General features: G+C 43.4%; 1 protein-coding gene across 2 annotated transcripts in view; it reads right to left on the reverse strand.

Moving 5' to 3' along the window:
* The window catches only part of Sh2d4b (SH2 domain containing 4B), a 77,922-nt gene that overhangs the window by 34,043 nt on the left and 20,655 nt on the right, over positions 1 to 23,224 (reverse strand). For both annotated transcript variants that reach the window (XM_051143383.1, XM_051143384.1), the window contains 2 exons: positions 19,693 to 19,852; positions 17,612 to 17,759 (listed from right to left, as the gene is read on the reverse strand). In XM_051143383.1, the coding sequence (XP_050999340.1) occupies positions 17,612 to 17,759; positions 19,693 to 19,852 (308 nt within the window). The remainder of the gene's footprint in view (positions 1 to 17,611; positions 17,760 to 19,692; positions 19,853 to 23,224) is intronic.

Raw genomic sequence — 23,224 nt, forward strand, 5'->3', positions numbered from 1 at the left:
GACTAAGCCATTCTCAAACTTGCTTCCATTAGAGGTCAAGAAACAGTTCAGGTACAGGGAACAGAGCCTAGTCTTTCTAAACCCTGCCCATCTGGGCATAGGGGAATGCCTTGACCAGTCTGGATAGAGTATTGACAAAACCATAGGCCTATGGGTCTTAAATCTCTTGTTTCTTACAAGTCCTATTTACAGGTTCCAAGAGGTTGTATGTATGATTTTCTGCCTTTGTTTACACAAAAATAGCATTTATACACCCAAAACTTATATGTGTAGCTAATGAAAAGTAGTTCACCAAATCCCTTCCCTCACCCCAATGGGATAGTGAGCCTTACATTTTATATAAGTGCTGGAGATTGAACACAGGTCTTCATGCTCGGATGATAAGCATGTACGGCTAGAGTCAGCCTTCTTTCTTCCCCTTAATACTGTTCATTCTTGATTTACCAGTGCTAAACATTAAACTCTACCTTTGATCTGAAGGGAAACAGAGGAGGAGTGGATCTGGGGGAGAAGAGGAGATGGGGGGGGGCTAGGAGGAGTGGAGGAAAAGGAAACTATGGTTGAGTTGTATTGTATGAAAGAATGATACATTTGATTATTGATATCATCTTAAATTTTATAGAACATGGCAGAACTTTTTCTCAAATATCTTTGCCATAACTGTTTTTCCTGGGTTAACAATTATTTTACCTTAAAGTAGAATATTGAATTTTCCCAACCTCCTATCAAGTATAGTAATCTTTGAGTTAAACCAAGTATGAGTTCTTATAAAGACAGTACTGCTCCATTTTTCAGAAGGCCACCCTTCCCTTGTGAGCTATTTTTCATTCTTCTATGGGCTGTGCTGGCTGCTTCCAGGATACCTCTCCATCCGTACTCTAGGACCCGCCTCTGAACCTTCCTTTGAGACAGAGCCCTGTGTCACTGCTAGCTACTCCCCTTCAGCAATGCATCTTGGGTACACAGAACCACTTTCTGAGTGTTTGCCAGAAAATGCTGCTAGTTGAGCCTCACATTCAACTCCTTATTAGCTGAGCATAGACCATGATTAATTACAGATGTTGCTACTTGTCTTCCAGCACTGCTGTCACTTTGATTGTCATCTGCTGCGTAGGACACTTGGTTTTCTCCCTGGAAACCTGCAGAGTCTCATTACCATGGCTATTCTAAAGCATTTTTCCTTGCTCTTTTTCCTTTTAGTGCTTTAATTGAAAATAGATTCTTCTCTCATAAAATAGATCTCAAGCATAGCTTGCCCTCCCTCCACCTCTCCCAGCTCCCCACAACCCCCCTCTCCCCCAGATACACTCCCCCTCCATTTTCCTTCAGTAGGAGCAGAACATGGCCAACCAAATCAACTAAGCAGGGCTCGTGTGGGTTCACAGGGACTGAAAAAGAGGCACAGAGCCTGCACAGCTCCGCACCAGGTCCTCTGTGTGTATGTTATGGATGTTAGCTGGTGGTTTAGTGGGACTCCTAGCAGTGGGATGGGTGTGCCTCTGACTTCATTGCCTGCTCTTAGGACTCCTCCTCCTGTTGGGATGCCTTGCCCAGCCTCACTATAAGGGCTTGGTTTGTCCTGCTTGATTGTTGACTCTAATGCATTTTCAATGAGGTGCCTTGCTGCTAAAGTCTCGTGTCCGTCCAGTGAGATACATCTCATTTGCCTGGATTAGCTTTGATGAGTTCCCTCACTTCTCTTTTTACAGGACTCCTATTAGTCAAGCACCAGTGAGTTGGGTCAATCTCCTAAAGACTCCATGCCTTTTCTCTCTTGCTTCCCGTGTCTTGTCTTTTCTTGTTCCTGGTTGAAGTCACTGACTTTATCTTTCACTTTCCATGGTAGCAATGTGTGATTTCTAAACCCTCTTTCCTATTTGCTCACTGTCTCTTTCTTGCAGGTGCATCCTGTATTTGTTTCAGAAGTGTGACAGCTCAGCTCTCTGAAAATTGAGACATTGGTCTTTCCCTCTGCTCTGCCTGAGATGTATGCCTTCTGTGTTTTGTTCTGTTGCATTTATTTGACTTGGTACCTGCCATTGCTTGAAAAAGAAGGCTTTCATCAGTTAAGCCCTCCCTATCTGGTCACAGCTAAGAGAGAAGTCAGACTTGAATGGGAAGCTAAATATGTAGCCAGCTTCACTGAGCGGCAAGACTTCACTCTGTGGCCATTGCATGAGGAACCAGTCATTTCCTGGAAGAACCATCAGATTGAATATTGCTTTTAAATTACATTATATTATTAGTATATACTAAACTATGTTAGTATAAACTAAACATAAATTAGTTATATTATCTGTAGACCCAGCTGGTAATCAATTAAGACACAGACACTTGTTATATTTTAAAATAGCCTTAGTTAACCTGGGGCAGGGCAGATATCAGTCCTCTAAACTACTTTTCATAGTAGGGCCTCAGGCATGGGATCCCTGTCTCAATCCCATGCCATCTGCTTCTAATAACTTCTATCAAGCTACCTCCCATCTATAATCCCATATACTTGCTCATGTTCTTTCTCTGGGCTGGCTTCTCCATCCACGCTGGCCATCTAACCCATGGCAGCCTTCCTCTCTTCCCTTCAGGTCTCTCTTTCTCCTTTCTCCTCTTGGCAGTCCTCCTTCTTCCCAGGATTCCTCTCTCTCTCTAAGCCCCATCTATCTCCTTTTCCCTGCCCAGGTGAGATGGCTTTTTATTAAGCAAAAGGTGACTCACACAGACAGCAAACAGTAATTAGCATCAAAATGCATCAGATCATCCCCCAACAATGGAAGATTCTGGAGCTCCTTTCTTTAAGACTACAGACTCTTCTATTCTTCCCATGTGGTGTCTGACCAGGAGTCAACAGTAAGAAGGCTTCAGGCAGAACTTCCCTTAAATCTTCTAGCCTGGGCCTCATGATTTATGGCAGTAGTTCTCAATCTGTGGGTTGCAACCCCTCTGGGGATTTCATATCATATATTTACATTATTATTATTATTCAAAACAGAAACAAAATTACAGTTATAACGAATCAATGAAGTGATTTTTTTTGTTGTTGTTGTTCTGGGGTAACTACAACATGAGGAACTGTATTAACCGGTCACAGCATCAGGAGGGTTGAGAACCACTGCTTTATGGAAAGTCATGTTTTGAAAGGCCTTACTTGTCTGTCAGTTTCTTCCTCCAGCTCTTTCCCCCAGCAGAGCTAAGAGGGGCAGCCCTGTTGTCCAAGGCCAGACAGGGCCTACATGAGTTCTGGGTCCTGTTTATTCATTTCTGCCCTCCTCCCCAGTATGAGTGTGGCCATCAGGCTGTGTCCTAAACTGTGCAGACCATCAGCTTTCAGGGTGTGCTATCCTTGAAGGACTGCAATTTACACAGCAAAGATCTCTTATTGCATCCTTGAAGTTTATTTCATGTGCATGTATGAACATTTGCAGGGCACATGCATACCATAGCACTCAAGTAGAGATCAGATGATGGTCTGTGGGAATTGGTTCTCTCCTTCAACCAAGTGGATCCCAGAGATGTGACTCGGGTCATCAGACTTAATAGCAAGGACATTTTCTGCTAAGCCCTCTCTCCACCCCCAAGGGGACAGTTTTGACCTGAATTACTGTACCCTAAGCCTAAATGTTAAAATAGGATAAAATTATAACATTTAATTCAAGTAAACAACCACCATCATGAGGCACAGACTGATAAATAATGTATTTATAATAAATATATAATTTATAAATTATTACACATGTAAATATATGGAATCGTATTGGAAACATCATACCAGATATCAGCCTCGCCCATAAGACCATAAAATGGAGCCTATAAGACCAAGATGCAGAATGCATGCTGACCCACCACCTAGTCACTTTTGTCACAAGTTTTGTCCTGAAAGTTTGCTACACCTTTTTGTCACCAGATCTCTAACTCAAGTAGTTTCTCTTGCCTATGACATGCGTACAATAGTAAAATAACATTCAAAACTTCTCTATACCTGCCACTTGGCCGTTCTATGCTTTGAATGGCTCTACAGCTGTGGTTTGTAAAAACCTACTTATCTGGCTCTCTACTGAAGCCTCTCCTTACATCCAGATAGCCTCTTTGCCACCACTGACCCCTGCATGCCAACTGCCCTGTTCAGAGCCACTCTGCGGCACATACTTCACCTCTGTACCATGTGAAACACATGTGTGCTTTCAGAGTTACTATTCATTATTAAGATTAAAACAAGAGAACCAGTAGTTGTTATTGGCCATATCTACCAAATGAAATAATTAGTACAGGCCTCCTGTCAGGAGTGAACGTATTCTACAGGGACATTTGTGCTCCACTTTTCTTGGCTATTGGAACAATTGTCCCCAGGAAATTGGAATTTTCAGGAATTTCACACAAAGGCTGGAGTCTGCTGCCCGACACCAAGGAACTGGTCTCCCTTCAATCAGTTCTGACAGCCTGTCAAACCATCATGCAAAAGAAACTGCAGTGGAGACCATCAATGATGGGTCGATGGCAGGTGAGACTACACCTTAAATCCAAACCTCTACTCAAACCTAAACCTCATGTCAGGTCTCTGAGGATAGAATTGGGACTATTCCGCCGGAGTTTCTTATTTGTTCCTCTTCCTAGTACGGCCACATTAGACAAATTTTCCATCTCTACTTATCACAATTACTGTCTATTTAATTGGCCTATTGAGAATGAGTACCCAAGCCTAACTCAGTAGAGCTGCCAGGTCGCAGGCTCAGATCTTAATAAATTTGGAATACTAGTACTTGATGAACTAAAGTGAACAAAATTGACATTGCGTATCACTTAATTGTTCTTCAATAAATTCTAATATTGTGGAAACAAACAAACAATGGACATGTGTTTCTAACAGAGCTCACTAATGATAATGAGATTGACCAGATGTCCCAAGAACTCCAGGATTCATTTTGTGAAGTTAGCCTGTAGCCCAGTGGCTGAGCTCCAGTTCCAAGAAGGCAGCCTGATAAGCAGATACTTTCTCCTGACAAATACAGTTTTTTTGTTGTTGTTGTTTTTTCCCAAGTTCACAAGAGAATCAGTTACTGGAACAGAGCCTATGAAGCTGGGTTTAGGTGGCTCTAATTGATAGTTAAGACAATGCCCTGCAAGACAATTAATCACCTTTTCCCTATATAACCTGGAGGCAGCCCTGGCTATCTTCCCACTGCTCTGGGTTCAAGCCTTTACTTAATGTCTTTCTTTCCTACCCATCTCTCTCCATTCTGCCTGGTAATTCAGGCTTTCCCCCTTCTCATTCCCCATTTCTTTCTGGTCTGAATATTTTTTTCATCTCATCTCTTTCCTTGCTTTTGAGAAACTGTAAAATTATAAAATGTAAGACACTTGTTTGCCCTGCCTACCCAGAGGCTTCTCCCAGTTCTCGTTACTGCTAGCCTCAGGAGTTCCACCCTAGTTCCCAGAATAGCTACATGCGAGCTCCCAAATATCAGAGGTCCCATACGGTTTCCAGTAACCGCCCTAGGGACCCACACCCAAGTCCCCACAAGAGGTCTCCCAACGCCAGATGTCCTAATGTCCATATGGTCTAACTTGATAAGCAACCCCACCTGCTTTGCGGTTTTAGCCTTTAAAACTAGCCTGTAACAGTCACTGGGGGTCCTTAGCCTCTCGAGTGCTGAGGGACCCTGGTGCGTCAGCAATAAACCTTTGCTTTTGCATCAGTGCATTGTGCCTCGTGTGGTCTCTCACGGCAACCCCCTTCCCGAGTTGGGCGTGAGGGTCCAACACTTTTTTGTTTTTAGGTCCATGTGGTTAAGTACTATTTTAATGAATAATAATAAAGGCAAGGTAACTATAAATTCTTAATCCTTTTTTTTTTTTTTTAAATGGCCCAGCAGCTAAGAGAATTATCTGCTCTTCCAGAAGGCTGAGGTTCAATTCCCAGCACCTACATGACAGCTCACAAAACTCTTTAACTCCAGCTCCAGGGGATCTGATGTGTTCTTCTGGCTTCCATGGGCACTATATGCACATGATACAAGACACACATGCAGACAAAACACACATACAGATAAATTTTTGAATGGAAAAAATTAATGACATTTTGTTGTTGCTGTTGCTTCTGAAGTGGTTTTGATTGGGGACTTCTCTCCAATTCAAGGATAAATGTGTGCTTCTAAAATATCAAGACCCATTCTCTATGAATTAGAGACTACAGGCTAAAGAAACAAAGTGGCTTTATTAAATCATCCATCAGGCCCTTACTGAGCATCTGTGGGACTCACAGGCCTACTGTGGGTGAAGTATGAGAAACAGAGTCCTCACTCACTCAGAGCTTGCCTTCTGGTGGTGACCTATGGTATGAAGATCTGTCACAGGAGATGGCATGCAGTCTGACATGCAAGTCACAAGCTGAGCACAGCCAAGTGAGTGCAGGGGAAGAAGTTTTTGGACATCAGAGCTGCATGCATGAAAGCCCATGTGTGCGATGCATGTCAGCCTGTTAGCGTCCAAAGTTACTCATTGTGGTTAGAGTGGAAGAGTTGGAATTCTAAAGTGCACGTGCTTGAGAAGCCTACTGAGTGGCTAACTTCTGCCGTGTCAGAAAGCCCATGCTTAGGCTGCACGCTGTGACCTTCCAGTTGCTGAGCTTTGCCAGAGGAGGTCTTTGTGTTCCAGGCTATCCTTGGACTATTTACCTTTGAAAGAAATAGGGAAGTCCCTACTGAGAGACACCCAGAAGATTAAGGAAGTCCTGACAGAGAGCTACTCAGAGGATTAAGGAAGATCCTACAGAGAGCTACTCAGGCTACTGTGTTCTTCTTGTAGGACCTGGAGAGAGAGAGAGGTCAGAATAGATCCTATTGACCTTGCTATAAAAAATCTTACTCAAAAAAAAGTCTTACTTGTCGACATTAAAGAGAGTCTTGATCAGAAATTTCCAGACTTGACTCATTATTTCTCATGTCTCTGTACCCCACTTTCAATCCCCACTCCCTCTTTCAGGTGAACTCTGACATGTCACTACTGACATACAGGGGGCCTGCTGTGAGTAATAAAATGCTGAAATTAAGGGCCTTAAGGCCAAAACTCAAGTATGCATACTAACTGTAGGGGGTGGCATCTGCCTACAGATAGATGTGACCCTAGTGGTATGCCTGAAAGTCAGCTGTTTAAGAGGCTGTCTTAGAGAAGACTAATAAAGTGAGTTCAATCCCCAGCAACCACATGATGATGCACAACCATCTATAATGAGATCTGGTTCCATCTTCTGTTCTGCAGGTGGAGCATTGTATACATAATAACTAAAATTTTTTTAAAAAGAGAGAATAACTAGAAGGGAGGATGACTGTCAACAAGCAGGAAGAGGAAGCACTTAAGGCTAAGCGGAGTGACCTGAAATGAGGCCTACGGAGATGTTACAAAGATAAAAGCTACCTGAGACAGCTGGGTGTGTCACTGGAAGTGACTAGAGATTGTGACAACAGCAGCCCTCACAGGACAGAGGGACAGCTATCTAGACACCCTAGAGAGAAAATAGAGATGACACAGGACATCCAAGATGAGAGATATGTGGGGTTAAGGTAGACACCAGGTGGCTTCTCAGTTTTTTGGCTAAGATCTCTCAGAGACAGACATGGGAAGGGTCGGTTAGATAGATTGTTGACACTAAGGCGGTTCCTGACTGACACAAAAGCGGAAGCCATGTCTCCAGCTCTAATGCATAGTAAGCGGTTTCGACTAATGCTGACAGAGCTTTTTCTATCTTACTTAATATATTTCCTTTCCCTTCCCCTGGGTCCCCTAATCTCTGACAGTGGTCACTGTGTCACTCAGCCTACAAGACTGTCAGAGCTAGCAAGTCCTAACACAGACCAGCAGGGTTGCTTTACTCTGAAGCTTCTCCTTGGCCCGCACGTGGCCACCTTCCTGCTTTACACTGTGTCCAATTTATTCTTCTTAGAAGGATGCCAGCCATATTGTATTCAGGACCAACCAATGCTAAAAGATTGCATTTGAGCTAAAATTGACTCTGTAAAGACCTTGACTTTAAAGACAGTCATGTGTTGAAGTTCTGGGAGTTTCAGGCTTCGGTGTAAATGAAGCTGCGTGGAGAACAGAGGTGGCAGGTGGCAATTGAGTCCATAGTGAGAAGACAGCACTCTGGAGCAGGGGCAACAGGTCAGGACTGGTGTGCCACAAATCAACTGATTCTCCACTTGAAATTACAGTGGGAAGTTTCTACGCCACCCAGCTGTGGGTGACCGGAGGCAGAACGTTAAAGAACAGTGTCATTTGTTCAGCTGTTTCTCTTCTTGAGTGGGATGCTGCCCAGGGAGCCAGTGGTCTGCGGCAAACTCCCCTCTCAAAGGAAAATGACTGACCATTTACTACAACAAAGGCACATCTCTTCACAAAGCCGGGGAGGGGGGGGTGGGCAACAAAGGAAAACAGTTTGTAACTACAAATCCACAAAATTGCATCTTTCTCCTCAAGGGCTCTCTCAAAGGGCTCAGCTCTCACAGCTAAAATTACTTAAGCATTCTCATTGTTGTGGCAACCACGTGAACTGTTGGGCCAGTCAGAGATCACTAAAGAAAAGTTCACCTCATTAAGTTGAGCAGCCAAAGGCCAACCCAGCCAAAAGGCAGCTGCGCAGATACTCCGATTCCACCCACGAAGGACACTGCCCTATGCTGGCTGCTCAAGGCCCCTCTGAGATGATTCAATCCCCCGTCTCCCAATAGATAATGCCAATAGAAAATGTCATAGAAACAAATGCTTTTTCTTGAAGGCATCAGCATTTTTACCATATTCTTGCTCCTACAATGCCACTGTGCCCCATGAGTGACTATATTCTGGAACATCAGGGATGGAATCTTGTTATTCATTCCTTCCTCTCCAAGTCACAGCGCAGGGCCCAGCAAACAGTAGGTGCTCCTTAAATGCCTAGTAGATTAATCAATACTAAAGAAAACCAGGAATAGCACTCGGGAGGCAGAGGCAGGTGGATCACTGTCAGTTCGAGGCCAGCCTGATCTACAAAGCAACTCCAGGATAGCCAAGGCTACACAGAGAAACCCTGTCTCGAAAACAAAAACAAAAAACAAAAAGATAACAGGGATTTGTATGATCCCTGAGAGGGAAAAGGTGAGCCAGTCATGTTGTCCTGTCCATGACATCCTTGTAGAGAGCCTACCAGGTTTTTACTCTTTTATTTATTTTTATTTTATGTATGAGAGTGTTTCATATGTCTTTGTATCACTTGTGTTCAGTGCCTGAGGAAGCCAGAAGAGAGCATTGGATTCCTTTGAGTTGGAGTTACAGATGCGTGTTAGCCATAGAATATGTGCTAGAAATCAAACTTCAGTTCTCTGGAAGAGCGGCCAGTGTTCTTTTTTTTGGGGGGGGGCGGGGGAGGGAAGACAGGGTTTCTCCGTATATCCCTAGCTGTCCTGGAACTTGTTCTGTAGACCAGGATGGCCTCACACTCAGAGATCAGCCTGCCTCGTGCCATGGGCTGGGATTAAAGGTATGTGCCACCACCGCCCAGCTGCAGGCAGTGTTTTTAATCACGGAACCACATCTCTAGGCCCGAGGCCACAATTTTCAAGAGGAGGGAAAAATGAGAAATGGCCATTTTGACCACTATTTATGATCTTCTTGGGGCCAAGATCGTGATGGTTGATAAGAATGTCATTCAGTCACTAAAATGAACTCTAACCTAAAACGGAAGGGGAAGAAAAACAGGGAGGCCTCCAATCAGGGAAATGGGATAAGGTTAGGGGGAATGGCAAGGGACTTGGAAGTTGAAAAGGAATATGAAGAGACCAAGGAAGAAAGCACAATTCTCAGTATGCCTTGCTTTGTGATCTTGAACAGAAGCAAAAGTGGCCATAGAAATAAGAAGGGAGTAGCAGGGCACAAACGGTATGTGACCCAGAATCTTCTTTTTAAAGAAATATTTTTATGCGCACATCCGTTGCATTCTAATGGCATCAGCCCACAAGACACCGGATGAGTATGTTTTTTGCTTTTGTTTATGTTTTATTGTGCCTCCTCCCGCCCCTTATATTTGCTCATATGTGTGTAGTTGTTTTGCCTGCATGTATGTTGGTGTGCCACATGCATGGCAGCATCCACAGAGGTCAGAAGATCTTCTAGAACTGGAGTTACAGACCATTGTTAGCCTCCATGTGAGTGCAGCCAATCAAATTCAGGGCCTCCAGAAGAGCAATCAGTAGTTTTAAACACTCAGTCATCTTTCCAGCACCCAAGAAATGTTGTTGGGTTTTTTTGTTTATTTGGTTTTTTGGTTTTTTGGTTTTGGGGTTTTTTTGTTTGTTTGTGTGGGGGGGGGCGGCTTTTGTTTGTTTGTTTGTTGCCAGGTACTAGGATTTGACAGCCAGATTATGGGAATGCTGGGCAAGTGTTCTACTATTAAGCTACAGCTAAAGGAGAAAGGTTTTTAAAAATAGATCACCAATTTGCACTATACGTTTTGTTGGTCTTCCATTGCAACCCCACACAAAGACTACAGTTTACTTTTCCCCCCCATTTTTAAAGCAAAATTTCAGCATTATCTTTTCAACAACATAGAGAATTAGAAGACACTGCCTACACCCTCAAGGCTCACCATCCCAAGCAAACCCCATCCTAATCCCCTCAACCACTGGCTTCTCAGATTCTCTTTTCTTTAGCCTCCATCGACCCCAACTCTCTCTTCCCCAGAACTAAAACCTCTACATGGCTGACCCAAGTGTGTTTGTTCCCCTCCAAGTCCACACCTGGGTGCAGCTTATACTGTAGGAAGATGCTACCACCTACCCCTCCCTCAGCCTGTGGCAAGTAAGTCCTTGTTCTTTGCTTCTTCTCGTTCCTATTTCACCACACCCTGCTAATTCAGCCACCACCAAATGCTTCCTGGTGCCCAACCTTTCTCTTCTGCCAACAGTCAGTCTATCTCAACTTCACATTTTAACTACTGCAAAATTCTCCTGCCCTCTTTTCCTGAAGCTATACTATAATTATACTGTCACCAGCATCCTTAAATTAACCCAATCATGCCCCCTACATATCAAGACATTGCTTTTGCTCACAGTCTGCTGCTACAAAACCAACTAATAGAAAAAAAAAACTGTTTAACACAACCACCATTTCATTCACTTGGGCTCCTGTAGGTTATTAATTCAGGCAAGGCTTGGCTAGATGGCTCTTCCATACCACACAGTATCAGCTCAGGTCAGTCCCTTAGCAGAGCTCAGTCCCTGGGTAGACTAGCTGCTTTAATACCTTCCACAGCATGACCTCGGGTATAGGACTATTTGTAAGCAGCTCCCAAAAATGAGCACAGCAAGCAGTATAAATAGAAACTTGGGTCTCCTGTAGGCTGTCCTGGAAAGGGACAGGGACAGAATATCCCAGCTGCCCTAGGGATTAAAGAGGCTGTTTGTTCATTCATTATGTGTTGGTTGGTTGGTTGGTTGGTTGGTTGGTTTGAGACAGGGTCTTTCTACACAGCCCTGGTTGTCCTGGAATTCTCTATGTATAGCAGACTGGCCTTGAACACGCAGAGACCCACTTGCCTCTGTCTTCTGAGCACTAGGATTAAAGGCATGTGCCACCATGCCCAGATGGATAAAGGGTTTACTATTCTTATGAGGACCTGGGTTCAGTTCCAGCAGCCACATGGTGGCTCACAACTACCTGTAAATCTAGTTTCAGGGGTTAAGATGCCTTGTGACATCTGTAGGTATCTGCACACATGGTGCACATAAACTCATGCAAATGCACACATATACAAATAAATAAATTATTTTCAAAATAAAGGGAAATAATATGGACATGTGGGACTTTAGGAATTTTAGAAATATTGGTATGTTTTTTGGGTTTTGGTTTTTTTTGTTTGTTTGTTTGTTTGTTTGTTTTTATGAATACAGTGCTCTGCCTGCATGTACTGTACACCTGCAGGACAGAAGAGGGCACCAGATCTCATTATAAATGGTTGTGAGCCACCAAGTGGTTCCTGGGAATTGACTCAGGACCTCTGGAAGAGTAGTCAGTGCTCTTAACTGCTGAGCCATCTCTCCAGCCCCATGGAATGTTTTAAATACAAAGCAAAACTGGAAATTCTGTTTGTTGCATCTCCAAGTTAGATTATTTTTTTATACTTAAGTGTTTTGTTTAAAAAATATTTGGTTTCTATACAGCTTTAATCGCAGTGCTGATGAGGAAGACTAAGGCAGAAGGATTTTGAGTTTGAGGTCATCTGGGTTACACAGCAAGTTTTAGGTTAGCCTGAGCCAGTGACTATGTCACTGTCTTAGTAGGGATTCATTGCTGTGAAAAGACACCATGACCACAGCAACTTTTATAAAGGAAAACATTTCATTGGGGCTGGCTTACAGTTTCAGAGGTTTAGTCCATTATCATCATGGCAGGAAGCATGGCAGTTTGTAAGCAGACATGGTCCTGGAGAAGAGGCTGAGAGTTCTACATCTTGATCCATGGGTAGTAAAAGGGGATTATGGGCCACACTGGGCATAGTTTGAGCATAGGAGACCCCCAAACACACACTCACAGTGACACACTTCCTCCAACAAGGCCATACCTCCTAATAGTGCCAATCCCTAAGGCCAAGCATTCAAACACATGAGTGCATGTGACCACACACAGTCACAGAATAAATAATTACTTCAATCAAATATTTGCAAAAAAAAAGGGGGGGGGTTTGAATTAATAGTTACAGAGAACTGTTTCTAGTACATGCCACACATCAAAGCGTCTTTCAAGCCCAATACACACTCAGATAACCCCACTCTAACAGGAAAATTGGCTAAAGGATTTGCTGCCAGCTCTATTCCATCCACCAGAAAATCCTTTTGAGACAGCATTTCAGCATATCTTACTATTTCCGGGGATAAAGAGCTCCACAATGAGGAATGTGTGAAAGAAAGGACACACAAACACACACACACACACACACACACACACACACACACACACACACACACACACAGAGCCCTCCAGCCTGGAGCAAACCACCTAGAGCCCTGTTGTGAAACTCCTGACAGGCCACTGCCTGAAGCAGACCCTCTTTTATTATCTCAAATTTCTGAGGCTTTTCAAAGTGAAACCAAACTAAATCAAGGTGCTTGCCTGTATTAAAGTTCAAACATGCATATTCGACAACTTGAATTTTAAAACAAAGACATGTACATCAAAACTAGAACCTTCTCTGGAAATAACACCAGACACCTATATTTTGGGAGTATTTTGGTGGCCTGAAGGCCTGGCCAGATCACCTTGCTGATGCCACTGGCAGAACCTGGCAGAACATCCCAAAATATATCGCCCTTTCATCACTGAGGCTCTCAAGGAGACCATCCACCAGAGAATCTCTACCAGTAACAAGACACCTCTGTGACCTCCCTGGGAAGTGAAAAGACCCAGCTCTACCTCACCTCACTCCAAGCACCCAAACTCAGCCCCATGTACAGAGAGAAGAGACTAAAATGGAGCCGATGATGTTCTCTGCTGGAGATACAGGAAGAGAATTACTTTTCTTCCCCGGCCAACTTAGAGGTAAATCATAGGTAAAGCTCACAGTATAAACCTCTCTCCACACTTGGATTGGATAGTGTAAAAAGTGGGGGTTTTCAGCACCAGATATATAAAGTGAGGACACATGACCACTCCAAGATACAGTTGAGGAGAAGGTTTTTATTGTAGCTAGGAGGGAGAGGAGAGCCAGAAGCATCTGGAAGAATCCAGAGCAGGAAAAGAAAAAGCAGTAGACTGAACATGGCCCACAGAATGGACCGGGCCATGGGGGGGGACCAAGAGAGAGAGGCAAGAGAAAGAGAGAACTAGGGAGAGCCAAGACAGCATGAGGATGAAGTGCCAGGGTTGTATAGGAACGAGAAGTTGAGGGAAGAGAGGCCAATGAGCTGGAGAAGCTTTTAGGATATGGGCAGGGTGAGAAGAGCTGAGAGGAACCACAGGGACTGAGTGAGCCTGGAGGCCAGCGGACACCTTGCTATGTTAAATGGCACCACAGTGAGCCATTCGCCCTGAAGTTCTCTGGGACCTGACAGATAGGAAATGCCCTAGAGTTTTACTCTTACGTGAAAGAGATAGGTTTAATAACAATTGCTCCAATTCTAAAGGGCAGTGTCCTTACTCAAAAAATACGCACGCAGAAGGACTTAGAGTGTTATCAGGCCATCAGGAAAACTCTAACCTCCATTTGTCTTTAAAAATGAAGTATTTGTGAAAGTCAGACCTGACTCTCCACTCAACTGTGGAGAATGTCCTGTCCATTGGCTAGATCTGGGTAGGGGTTTGAAGTTTACTGCACGTATTATCCTTGGCTGGTGCCATAGTTTGAGCAGGACCCCTGGGCCCAGATCCGCCTATCATAATGTTCTTCTTGTAGGTTTCTAGGACCCTCTGGATCCATATTTGACCACGTCCCCTGGATGGGGAGGCCTGGTGGCACTCAGAGGAAGGATAGCTGGCTACCAAGAAGAGACTTGATACCCTATGAACATATACAGGGCAAGGAGGTCTCCCTCAGTCACAGTCATAGGGGAAGGAAGCAGGGGGAAATGGGAGGGAGGGAGGAATGGGAGGATACAAGGGATGGGATAACAATTGAGATGTAATATGAATAAATTAATAAAATATATTTTTAAAAAATGAAGTCTTTGGAGGAAAAATGAAGTCTTCTTGAACACAGCCACACGCATATTGTAGACAGTGACTACCATACTTGAATGCAAACTGTGTAGTGTGACATGGATGGTATGGCTCCTATAGCCTAAAATTATTACCTGGCAATGTTCAAAAAACACTTTGCTGACACTTGGCTGGAGTGTCATGATCTACATAACTGTCTTTTAAATTGTTCAGCAAAACAATGACAAAAAGATACACAAATGTACATATAATTATGCAATCTGTATATATGCATATGCACACGTGAGTCCATATATAATTGTGTGTTTGTATATGTGCAAATATGTATACAGACATGTACAGAGGCATGTGAAAGACATTCGTGTGCATATAAATCCATATGTACGTATATGTGTGTGAAAAAGAGTAAATTTTGGCAAATATTAATTAGCAAATTTAAGTGAAAAATATATAGATGTTCATTTTTTTCTCCAACTCTTCTCATCTTTGAAATTGTTGATAAAATACTTAGACAGTGACTACTAGTTCATTTGAAACTTAAAAAACTCTCCTCATAAGTTATAATTCACACCAAACCCAATGTTAATTGCAATAGATTTAAAAACACTGCTTGAGCCCATGTGGCCGCACACATTTGTAATTCCAGTGCTTGGGAAGTAGGTGTGGGAAGACTGGCACATGTTTAAGATTACAGCCTGGATTACATAGGGAGACCCTGTATCAGGAAAAAAATATGCATATGTATGTATGTATGTATGTATACATGTACACTGAGGTAACCCCACCCAAAAAAAGAAAAAATACTCAGTATATGGTTTAATAAAAAGAAAGTGTGGAATAATCACTAGTCTTACCAAGGTCCAGAAAAGCTTATAGTTAAGAGAAGTTACTGAGGCTGTTTGGAACTAGGAAAACACTGACTTTTACAAGTTTGTAATAAAAAGTTAACAAAGACAAAAGTGTCTTTGGATCACAAGAGAAACAGCACATTCCAAAAGAAGACTCCAAAATTCAATATAATTTTTTCAAATGTCCACTCTCCAAAAACACAGCTACAACTTAATGCATTCCCAGTAAAAATCACCATGGATTATTATTTGAGGGGATGGACAGTTTTGGCTTTTGTTTGTTTGTGTACACAATATTCTGCCTGCATGCCTCCATGTCAGAAGAGGCCATAGATCGCAGTATAGATGGTTGTGAGCCACCATGTGGTTGCTGGGAATGAACTCAGGACCTTTGGAAGAACAGACAGTGCTCTTAACCTCTGAGCCATCTCTCTAGCCCCAGTTTTGTTTTTTGTTTTTTGTTTTTTTTAAAGTGTTCAAAGGTTCTGCAGGGTAGAAAAAAAATAGGTGACATTATTAGGCAAAGATATTTTGCAAATGAAAAATGATGACGTTCTTACTAAAAAATAATGTAGAGGCTGGCCTGCTCCTGCTTCTAGCGTCCTCACTTCTCTAAGTGCTGAGAGGAGGGTCTCCCCTGGCCTGGCCTTGAGAGCCCATTCTTGTAAGTCATCTCCGTCAGCACTGTGAGGACTCTCAGCTCTCTCTCCCAACTGTCTGTAGGTACCACAAAGAAAATTCTTTTTTTTTTTTTTTTTCATGTTTTGCTTCTGTCAAATGTTGAATATGAAAGCTGGGGCCTTGTGCATACTGTATTCCTAGCCCCAAGCTCTCTTTTCTTGCCTTGGCTGTGTTTGATTTCAAAGATTCAACTTGTAAAACAGTACAGTGTTGAACATGATTTTTTTTTCCTGTTTTATACTTATGTTTTTTCTATTAAGTAAATGTACTGAACATATATTATAATAAAAAATTGTTTTCAGGTGATTTAAGCTCCCTACCTGTTTCCTTTCTATTGCTGTGAGAAAACACTCTGACAAAAGCAACTCAGGAGAAAAAGAGTTATTTTGGCTCATAACTGTGGTTTGCAGCCCATCGTTGTACTGAAGTCAAGGCAGCAGGAACTTGATGCCGCTGGTCATATCCAGTCAAGAGCAGAGAGAGACTGAGTGTGGGAATGGTTGCACTCAGCTCACCATCTCGTTTATACAGTCCAGGGTCCAAGTCAAGGGACTTGCTGCTGTTTTTTAGGCTGTGGCTTCAAACATCAATTAACATAATCAAGATAATCCCACACAGACAGGCCCATGGGCCATCGAATTTAGATGTTCTTCATGAAGACCCCTTCCCCAGGTAATTCTAGATGACAGTTAGAATCAACCATCATGCTAGCAGAGAGCAGTAAAACTCACTAATGCAAAACTCTTCTAGATTTCATTAATAACAAGTGACCAGATATTCCTAGGCCAGAAAAAACACATATGTCCTCTCCGTGAATTTTCATAGAAATAAAAGATTTTCCAGGCATTTGGGCACAGATCTTTAATCCCAGGACTTGAGAAGCAGAGGGAAATGAATCTCTAGGGAGTTCAAGGTCAGACAGGACTATATAGTAAGACCCTGACACCCACCCAAAAAATAAAAATCTGAAGTAGTCTTTTCTTATTACCATTTTACCCAAAACAAGGTGATAACTCAGAAGTTTGGCAAGAATCTCAGGATCACAAAGCAGTCATTAGTAGGGCTGGACATGAATTCCAGCTATTCTGGTCAGAAGACAGTCCCTGGTGCTCCATTTCACAACAGTCCTGGGGTAGGATGGAGAAGGCCAATGTTCTGTTCCTAACTCTGTATCCTACCATATGTGGCTTTGGCAATTTCCTTTCCTTTTCTGGCCCCCACTTCACTCATCTATACAACAAAAAGAAGATGGGCCCAAGATGTATCAAGTTCCTTCCTGCTCAAGCATGCCAGATTTCTGTCTCATAACACACTCAAGACCAAAGGCCAAGAACAGATTTAAACTAGACATGGCCACACTGAGCTTGGAGGCAAGAGCAGGTGCCCCTCCCAGGTGCCCTATGCTCTGGGCCCACCTTGAATTCCTCATGTATACGTTCCTCCAGGATTTTGGCAGCCTTGCGGTCCTCCATTTCCACTTTCCACTTCTCTGCCAGGATCCGGGCTTTCTCATTGGCCAAGGCATCCCGGAACTTCTTGGTGATCTCTGCTTCCTTCTGTCTCCTTCCAAGAGAGCAACAGTGGGGAAAAAACAAGAAGACGATGTCTCCATGCAACTTCAAGTAAAAACAAGGAGCAGCCTTTCTTTGGTACACAGAAGAGCAAGCACAAAGGGCAACAGAATTCAAGATGGCAAAGGAGGGGAGAGATGACACTCCTGTCAGGAAGGGTAAACCAGCAGACTCACTCTAGAAAGGAAGAAACAAAACAGTGGTGTGGAAGAATGGGGTATAAAAGGACCCTGAGGGTCCAGGAGCCCCACAAGGAGACCATCAAGGCCGGTGGGTCTAGACGTAGGGCGGGGCTTGAACAAACTGTTGTACCAACCAAGGACAATGCATGCAGTAAACCTAGACCCCCTGTTCAGATCTAGCCAATGGACAGCTCTTTCTCCACGGTTGTGTGGAGAGTGGGGACTGCCTCTGACATAAACTCTGGTACCCCCAATTTGATCACTTCCCCTTAGTGGAGAGGTCCAGAGGCACACAGAGGAAGAGGAGCAGGCTATTCGGATGAGACCTGATAGGCCATGGTCATATGGTGGGGGAGGAGGTCCCCTTCTGTCATAGTTCTAGGAAAGAGGAATAGGGCGAAAGCAGAAGAGAGGGTGGGAACAGGAAGATACAAGTGAGGGGATAGCAATTGGGATATAATCTGAATAAATTGAAAGAAAGAAAGAAAGAAAGAAAGAAAGAAAGAAAGAAAGAAAGAAAGAAAAAGAAAAGAAAGAAAGAAAAAGGAAGACACCAAAAATCCTATTTCCCGTTCAAGTAAACAAAGGTGTATATAGTAGATGTTCTTCAGAGTTTCACTTTAAAAAATGATAAACAACTTAAATGTCCTTCGCAAACACAAATAAGTTGCCTTCCTGTGTAAGAGAACACTATATGCGAATCTTCAACAGCATTAGGATTTGAAGTGATAGGACTTGTCAAGGTGTAAATAAAATAGCCTTTTGTCTCTTAGATACTCGTCACGGTTAGCTTGGGTTATGGGTGGTGCGTGATCTTTAATTCATTGTAGTCTTCAGTCTTGTTTACATGTTTTTACAATGTTACAACTAAGACACGTCATTCAAGCTTGATGGAGGCGGATACTGGATACCATTACACGGATTTCCAGGTTTAGCAAGAAAAACAAAACAAAACAAAACAACAAGTTAAAAGTTGCTGATAAAAGGAGACTGACTCCAAAATTCCCTGAGGGCTCAGCTGTCCTTTTACTCTGACAGTATAAATAGTGCTCAGAGGAACAGCATATAGCCAAGCTGAAGCTGTACTGGTAAGGCCATCCTCGTGAGAACTGTGCAGAGTGGCTGGGCCTGTGGAAATGGTTCCGTTGGGTAGAGTGCTTGCCACATGACCACAGCAGATGAACTCACATCCCTAGCATCCTCATATAAATCCAGATGCTGGGAAGACAGAAACGGGAAGATCCCTAAAACTCACTGGCCACCCAGTCTAGCTGCAACAGTGAGCTACAGGTTCCATGAGAGACCCTGGCTCAAAAAATAGTGTGGAGAGCAACAGAAAAAGACATCTAAGCCTGACCTCTGGCTTTTACATATGCATACATGACAAGCACAGGCACATGAGTAAATGAACATGCACTACACACACACACACACACACACACACACACAGACACACACACACTATGCTGTCCTTACCATTGAGGTGAATGCACAGTTCATGCATACAGGAAGGGGTGTCAAGTATTTAGATCATTTTATCAACAGGAGAAAACTGAGGTCCCAGGGTAGCTGACTGGTGAGTCTAACACTTGAACCCACAAGTTCCACTGATGCAAGACTCTGATGCCTCGGTTACTAGATCTTTACAGAACTCAGCGCAGCCAGCCACCACCCATGACTTAGATCTATCCAGGGATCCAGGCTCAGGCCCCACCCAGCACCCTCCCAGCCAGCACCTCTCACCAGAGCTCCTCAGCTTCTCTCTGGGCTTGCAGCCGGGCTCTCTCTGCAATCAGCTCCTCAGAGATCTCTTCGTAGGGCTTGTCTCCAGGGCCTTCACCCATGACCCACACCCAGACCTCGCCATCTGCTCCCAGCAGCCACTGGATATGCTTGTTGCTCGCTGCCTCATGGTGGAAGAAGGAACAGAGAGAGGAAGAAGAAACAACCAGTTTTCAGTTAAAGAACGAGCAAGTCGAGCTTGAGCACAGCGAATGCTCTACGGTCATCACACAACCCAACAGAGCAACAGTGGCCCGAACACAGATCCAAGAAATTCCCTTAAACCATCCCCCTCCAGGCAGCCACAGAACAGCCAAGCCAGCACCTGAGGCTAGAGACAGAGGTGTGCTTTCATGAAGTCCAAATCAGCAGAAACTGTCAATGGACAGTGTGACATTCTCTGTAGGAAATGACTTGCGCCGCTCCTGGACGGAGGCAGCTGTGTGCCAGCGAGGCTTCTCTGCCCTCTTGTTTTCCTATCCACTGACTAGAAAGAAGGAGCTGGAAATGGTAGCACTACAAGATGAAACAGCCTGGAGCCTGGTGTCTGTGTGAAATGCATCATGCTGTAATTGGGAGCAAGAAATGAACCTTGGCTACATGCAGCCACGGAGACCCCTTAGTTTGCCAATAACAGCAGGCTCCATTGATGACTGTTCCTTAGTGACAGGGTTGCCACAGCAATAGAAAGCCCCACATCTGGCTTTAGCAGTTGGGTGAGTGATATCTAGCAGGCCAAACAGCTGGAGACCCGTGCATGCAGGAACAAAACAGCTGGTAGAAATGTCACAGACTCATTAGAACGTAAAAGGCAGACCCTGTGTTTTCTGAATTGGGAAGCTGAAAATGAAACATTAGCAGTGTAGGTTGGATGAATCTGACACAGTGTTAAGAGAAAAAGAAACTAAATTCAAGAAGGAATGGGGGGGGCAGTGAAAGAGAAAAGAAAGAACACAGACATTTGAGATTAGGGGGAAAGATCAGTTCCAAGTTGTAAAAGATCAGCAGGGCATGGTGGTAAATGCCTGTGATCCTAGCACTCTGTAGGTTGAGTCAGGAGGATGGAGAATTCCAGGTTAACTGGACAACTTGAGCACCACACACACACACACACACACACACACACACACACACAATAGGTGAACACATGAAGAGTTCTGCATGACAGAGCTCTGACATATGTCTCCACGAATGAGATTCCTAAGAACACAGAGCACAGTAGCTGTGAACATATGCTCTCTACACTCCACTACAGCAGATGCCGCTGAGGAAAACCTCCAGCCTCCAGGACCTTGTGTTTGCCCACGACTGTGCTTCCCTGAGGTTGCCCCAGTCTCTGACTAAGCACAACAGGCCCACAACTGAAATATCTGACTTCTTGCAAAAATTTCTTTGCATTACCCAGCTCTCTACAGTAAGGCTGCCAGCCTTCCTTCCTCCTTCACTCAAGGTCACGTGAGAAAAAATTTAAATGTTTATTTTAAATAGTGATAAATCTATTGTGTAATACTATAAAATGGTTTCATGAAAAAGCGATATGTTACAAAACAACAGAATTCTCATTAGGGCACCAGTCACGGGGCTGTTGCCCTGAAGGTTCAACTGCCTACCTTGTTCTAGATACATAGCTGATTTTTTTTTTTTTAATAATCAGAATGAAGAGGCAATCTATAAAAGGAGAAAAAATTCCTGCAAACCATACACCTTGTCTTAACCCTTAGGTTAGCACCCAAATACATAAGGAACTGAAGGAACACAGTATCAAGAAGACAAATAATTCTGCTGTAAGATGGGCAACGGGCTTGAACCCTAACCTCTCAAAAGAATACATAAAGATGGCCAGCTGTGAGAGAGCACATTCAACCTCATTAATCATCAGAGAAGCCCAAGTCAAACCATTGTAGGGTATCACTCCATACCTGTTGGAAGGGGGCAGGGGCTATAGCAGTGGTTCTCAACCTGTGGGTCATGACCCCTTTGGGGGTTCAAACAACTCTTTTAAAGGGGCCATATACCAGATATCTTGCATATCAGATATTTACGTCGTGATTCATAACAATAGCAAATTAACAGTTATAAAGTAGCGGTGAAATATTTTCATGAGTGGGACGGTCCCACAACATCCTCATGTTGTATTAAAGGGTCCCAGCATTAGCGAGGTTGAGAGCCACTGGGCTGGAGAGAGGGCTCTGCAGTTGTTTGTTGTTCTTGCAGAAGACCTGAATTCTATTCCCAGTACTCAGATGGCAGCTGACAACTATATGGAACTCCAATTCCAGGGGACTTAACACCCTATTCTAGCCTAGTTGTCACAGCACACATGTGGTGCACAGACACACATGCAGGCAAAGCACCATACACGTAAAGCATTTTTAAAATAAAATAAAATAAAATAAAAGCTTGAGGAGCATAGAGATAAAGGAACATTTGTACTCTGACTTAAGAATGTGAGTTAATACAGCCGTTATAGAAAATAGTACAGAAATTTCTCTGAAAACTAAATCTAAATAAATATGTGGATACACACACACACACACACACACACAGTCATTATATCAGAGATGTCTGCACACTCATTTCATTGTGGCTATACATGACAGACATGGGATTAACCTGTGTCCACCAAGAGACATGAACACATAAAAAACAATACAAAATTAAGTGATGAATAAATAAAATATGCTATACACGTATAATGAAATACTATTTCGCACTAGTAAAGAAGGAAATCATATCATTTTCAACCATATATGTGAACCTGTGGGACACTGTGATAAGTGAAAAGCAACCAGACACAACTATCATATGAACTCACAGATACGTGGGGTGTAAAGTGGGGAGAGAAATTAGAGGGGATACTAAAATAAATGCATGTGCCTCTAGTTTCATATATTAGCAGCACTAACTGGACACAGTGGGTTATTTTTTAAAAATGACATTAGGAGAGGGGTATGTTGGGGAGCATAGAAGGAGTTGGAGGATAAAATAGGGACAGATGGTAACACACTGAATGAAGGTTCAAATAAGTGTGGATACTCTGTTTGCCTGTTTGTTTAGACATAGGGTCTTGCTGTGTAGCCTAGGCTTGCCCTGAATTTATTTTATAGCTCTAATGGTCTTGAATCCTACTCTTCCCACCTCAGCCTCTCCAGTGCTGGATAATAGGCACATACACCATGGCCAGCTAGTAGTAGATTCTTTTTTTTTTTTTTTTTAAATTAATTTATTCTTGTTACATCTCAATGTTTATCCCATCCCTTGTATCCTCCCATTCTTCCCTTCCCTCCCCCCCATTTTCCCCTTATTCCCCTCCCCTATGACTGTTCCTGAGGGGGATTACCTCTCCCTGTATATGCTCATAAGGTATCAAGTCTCTTCTTGGTAACCTGCTGTCCTTCCTCTGAGTGCCACCAGGTGTCCCCCTCCAGGGGACATGGTCAAATGTGAGGCACCAGAGTACGTGAGAAAGTCATATCCCACTCTCCACTCAACT

The sequence above is a fragment of the Acomys russatus genome, chromosome 3 (genome assembly GCF_903995435.1).
Source record: "Acomys russatus chromosome 3, mAcoRus1.1, whole genome shotgun sequence".
Taxonomy (NCBI): Eukaryota; Metazoa; Chordata; class Mammalia; order Rodentia; family Muridae; genus Acomys; species Acomys russatus.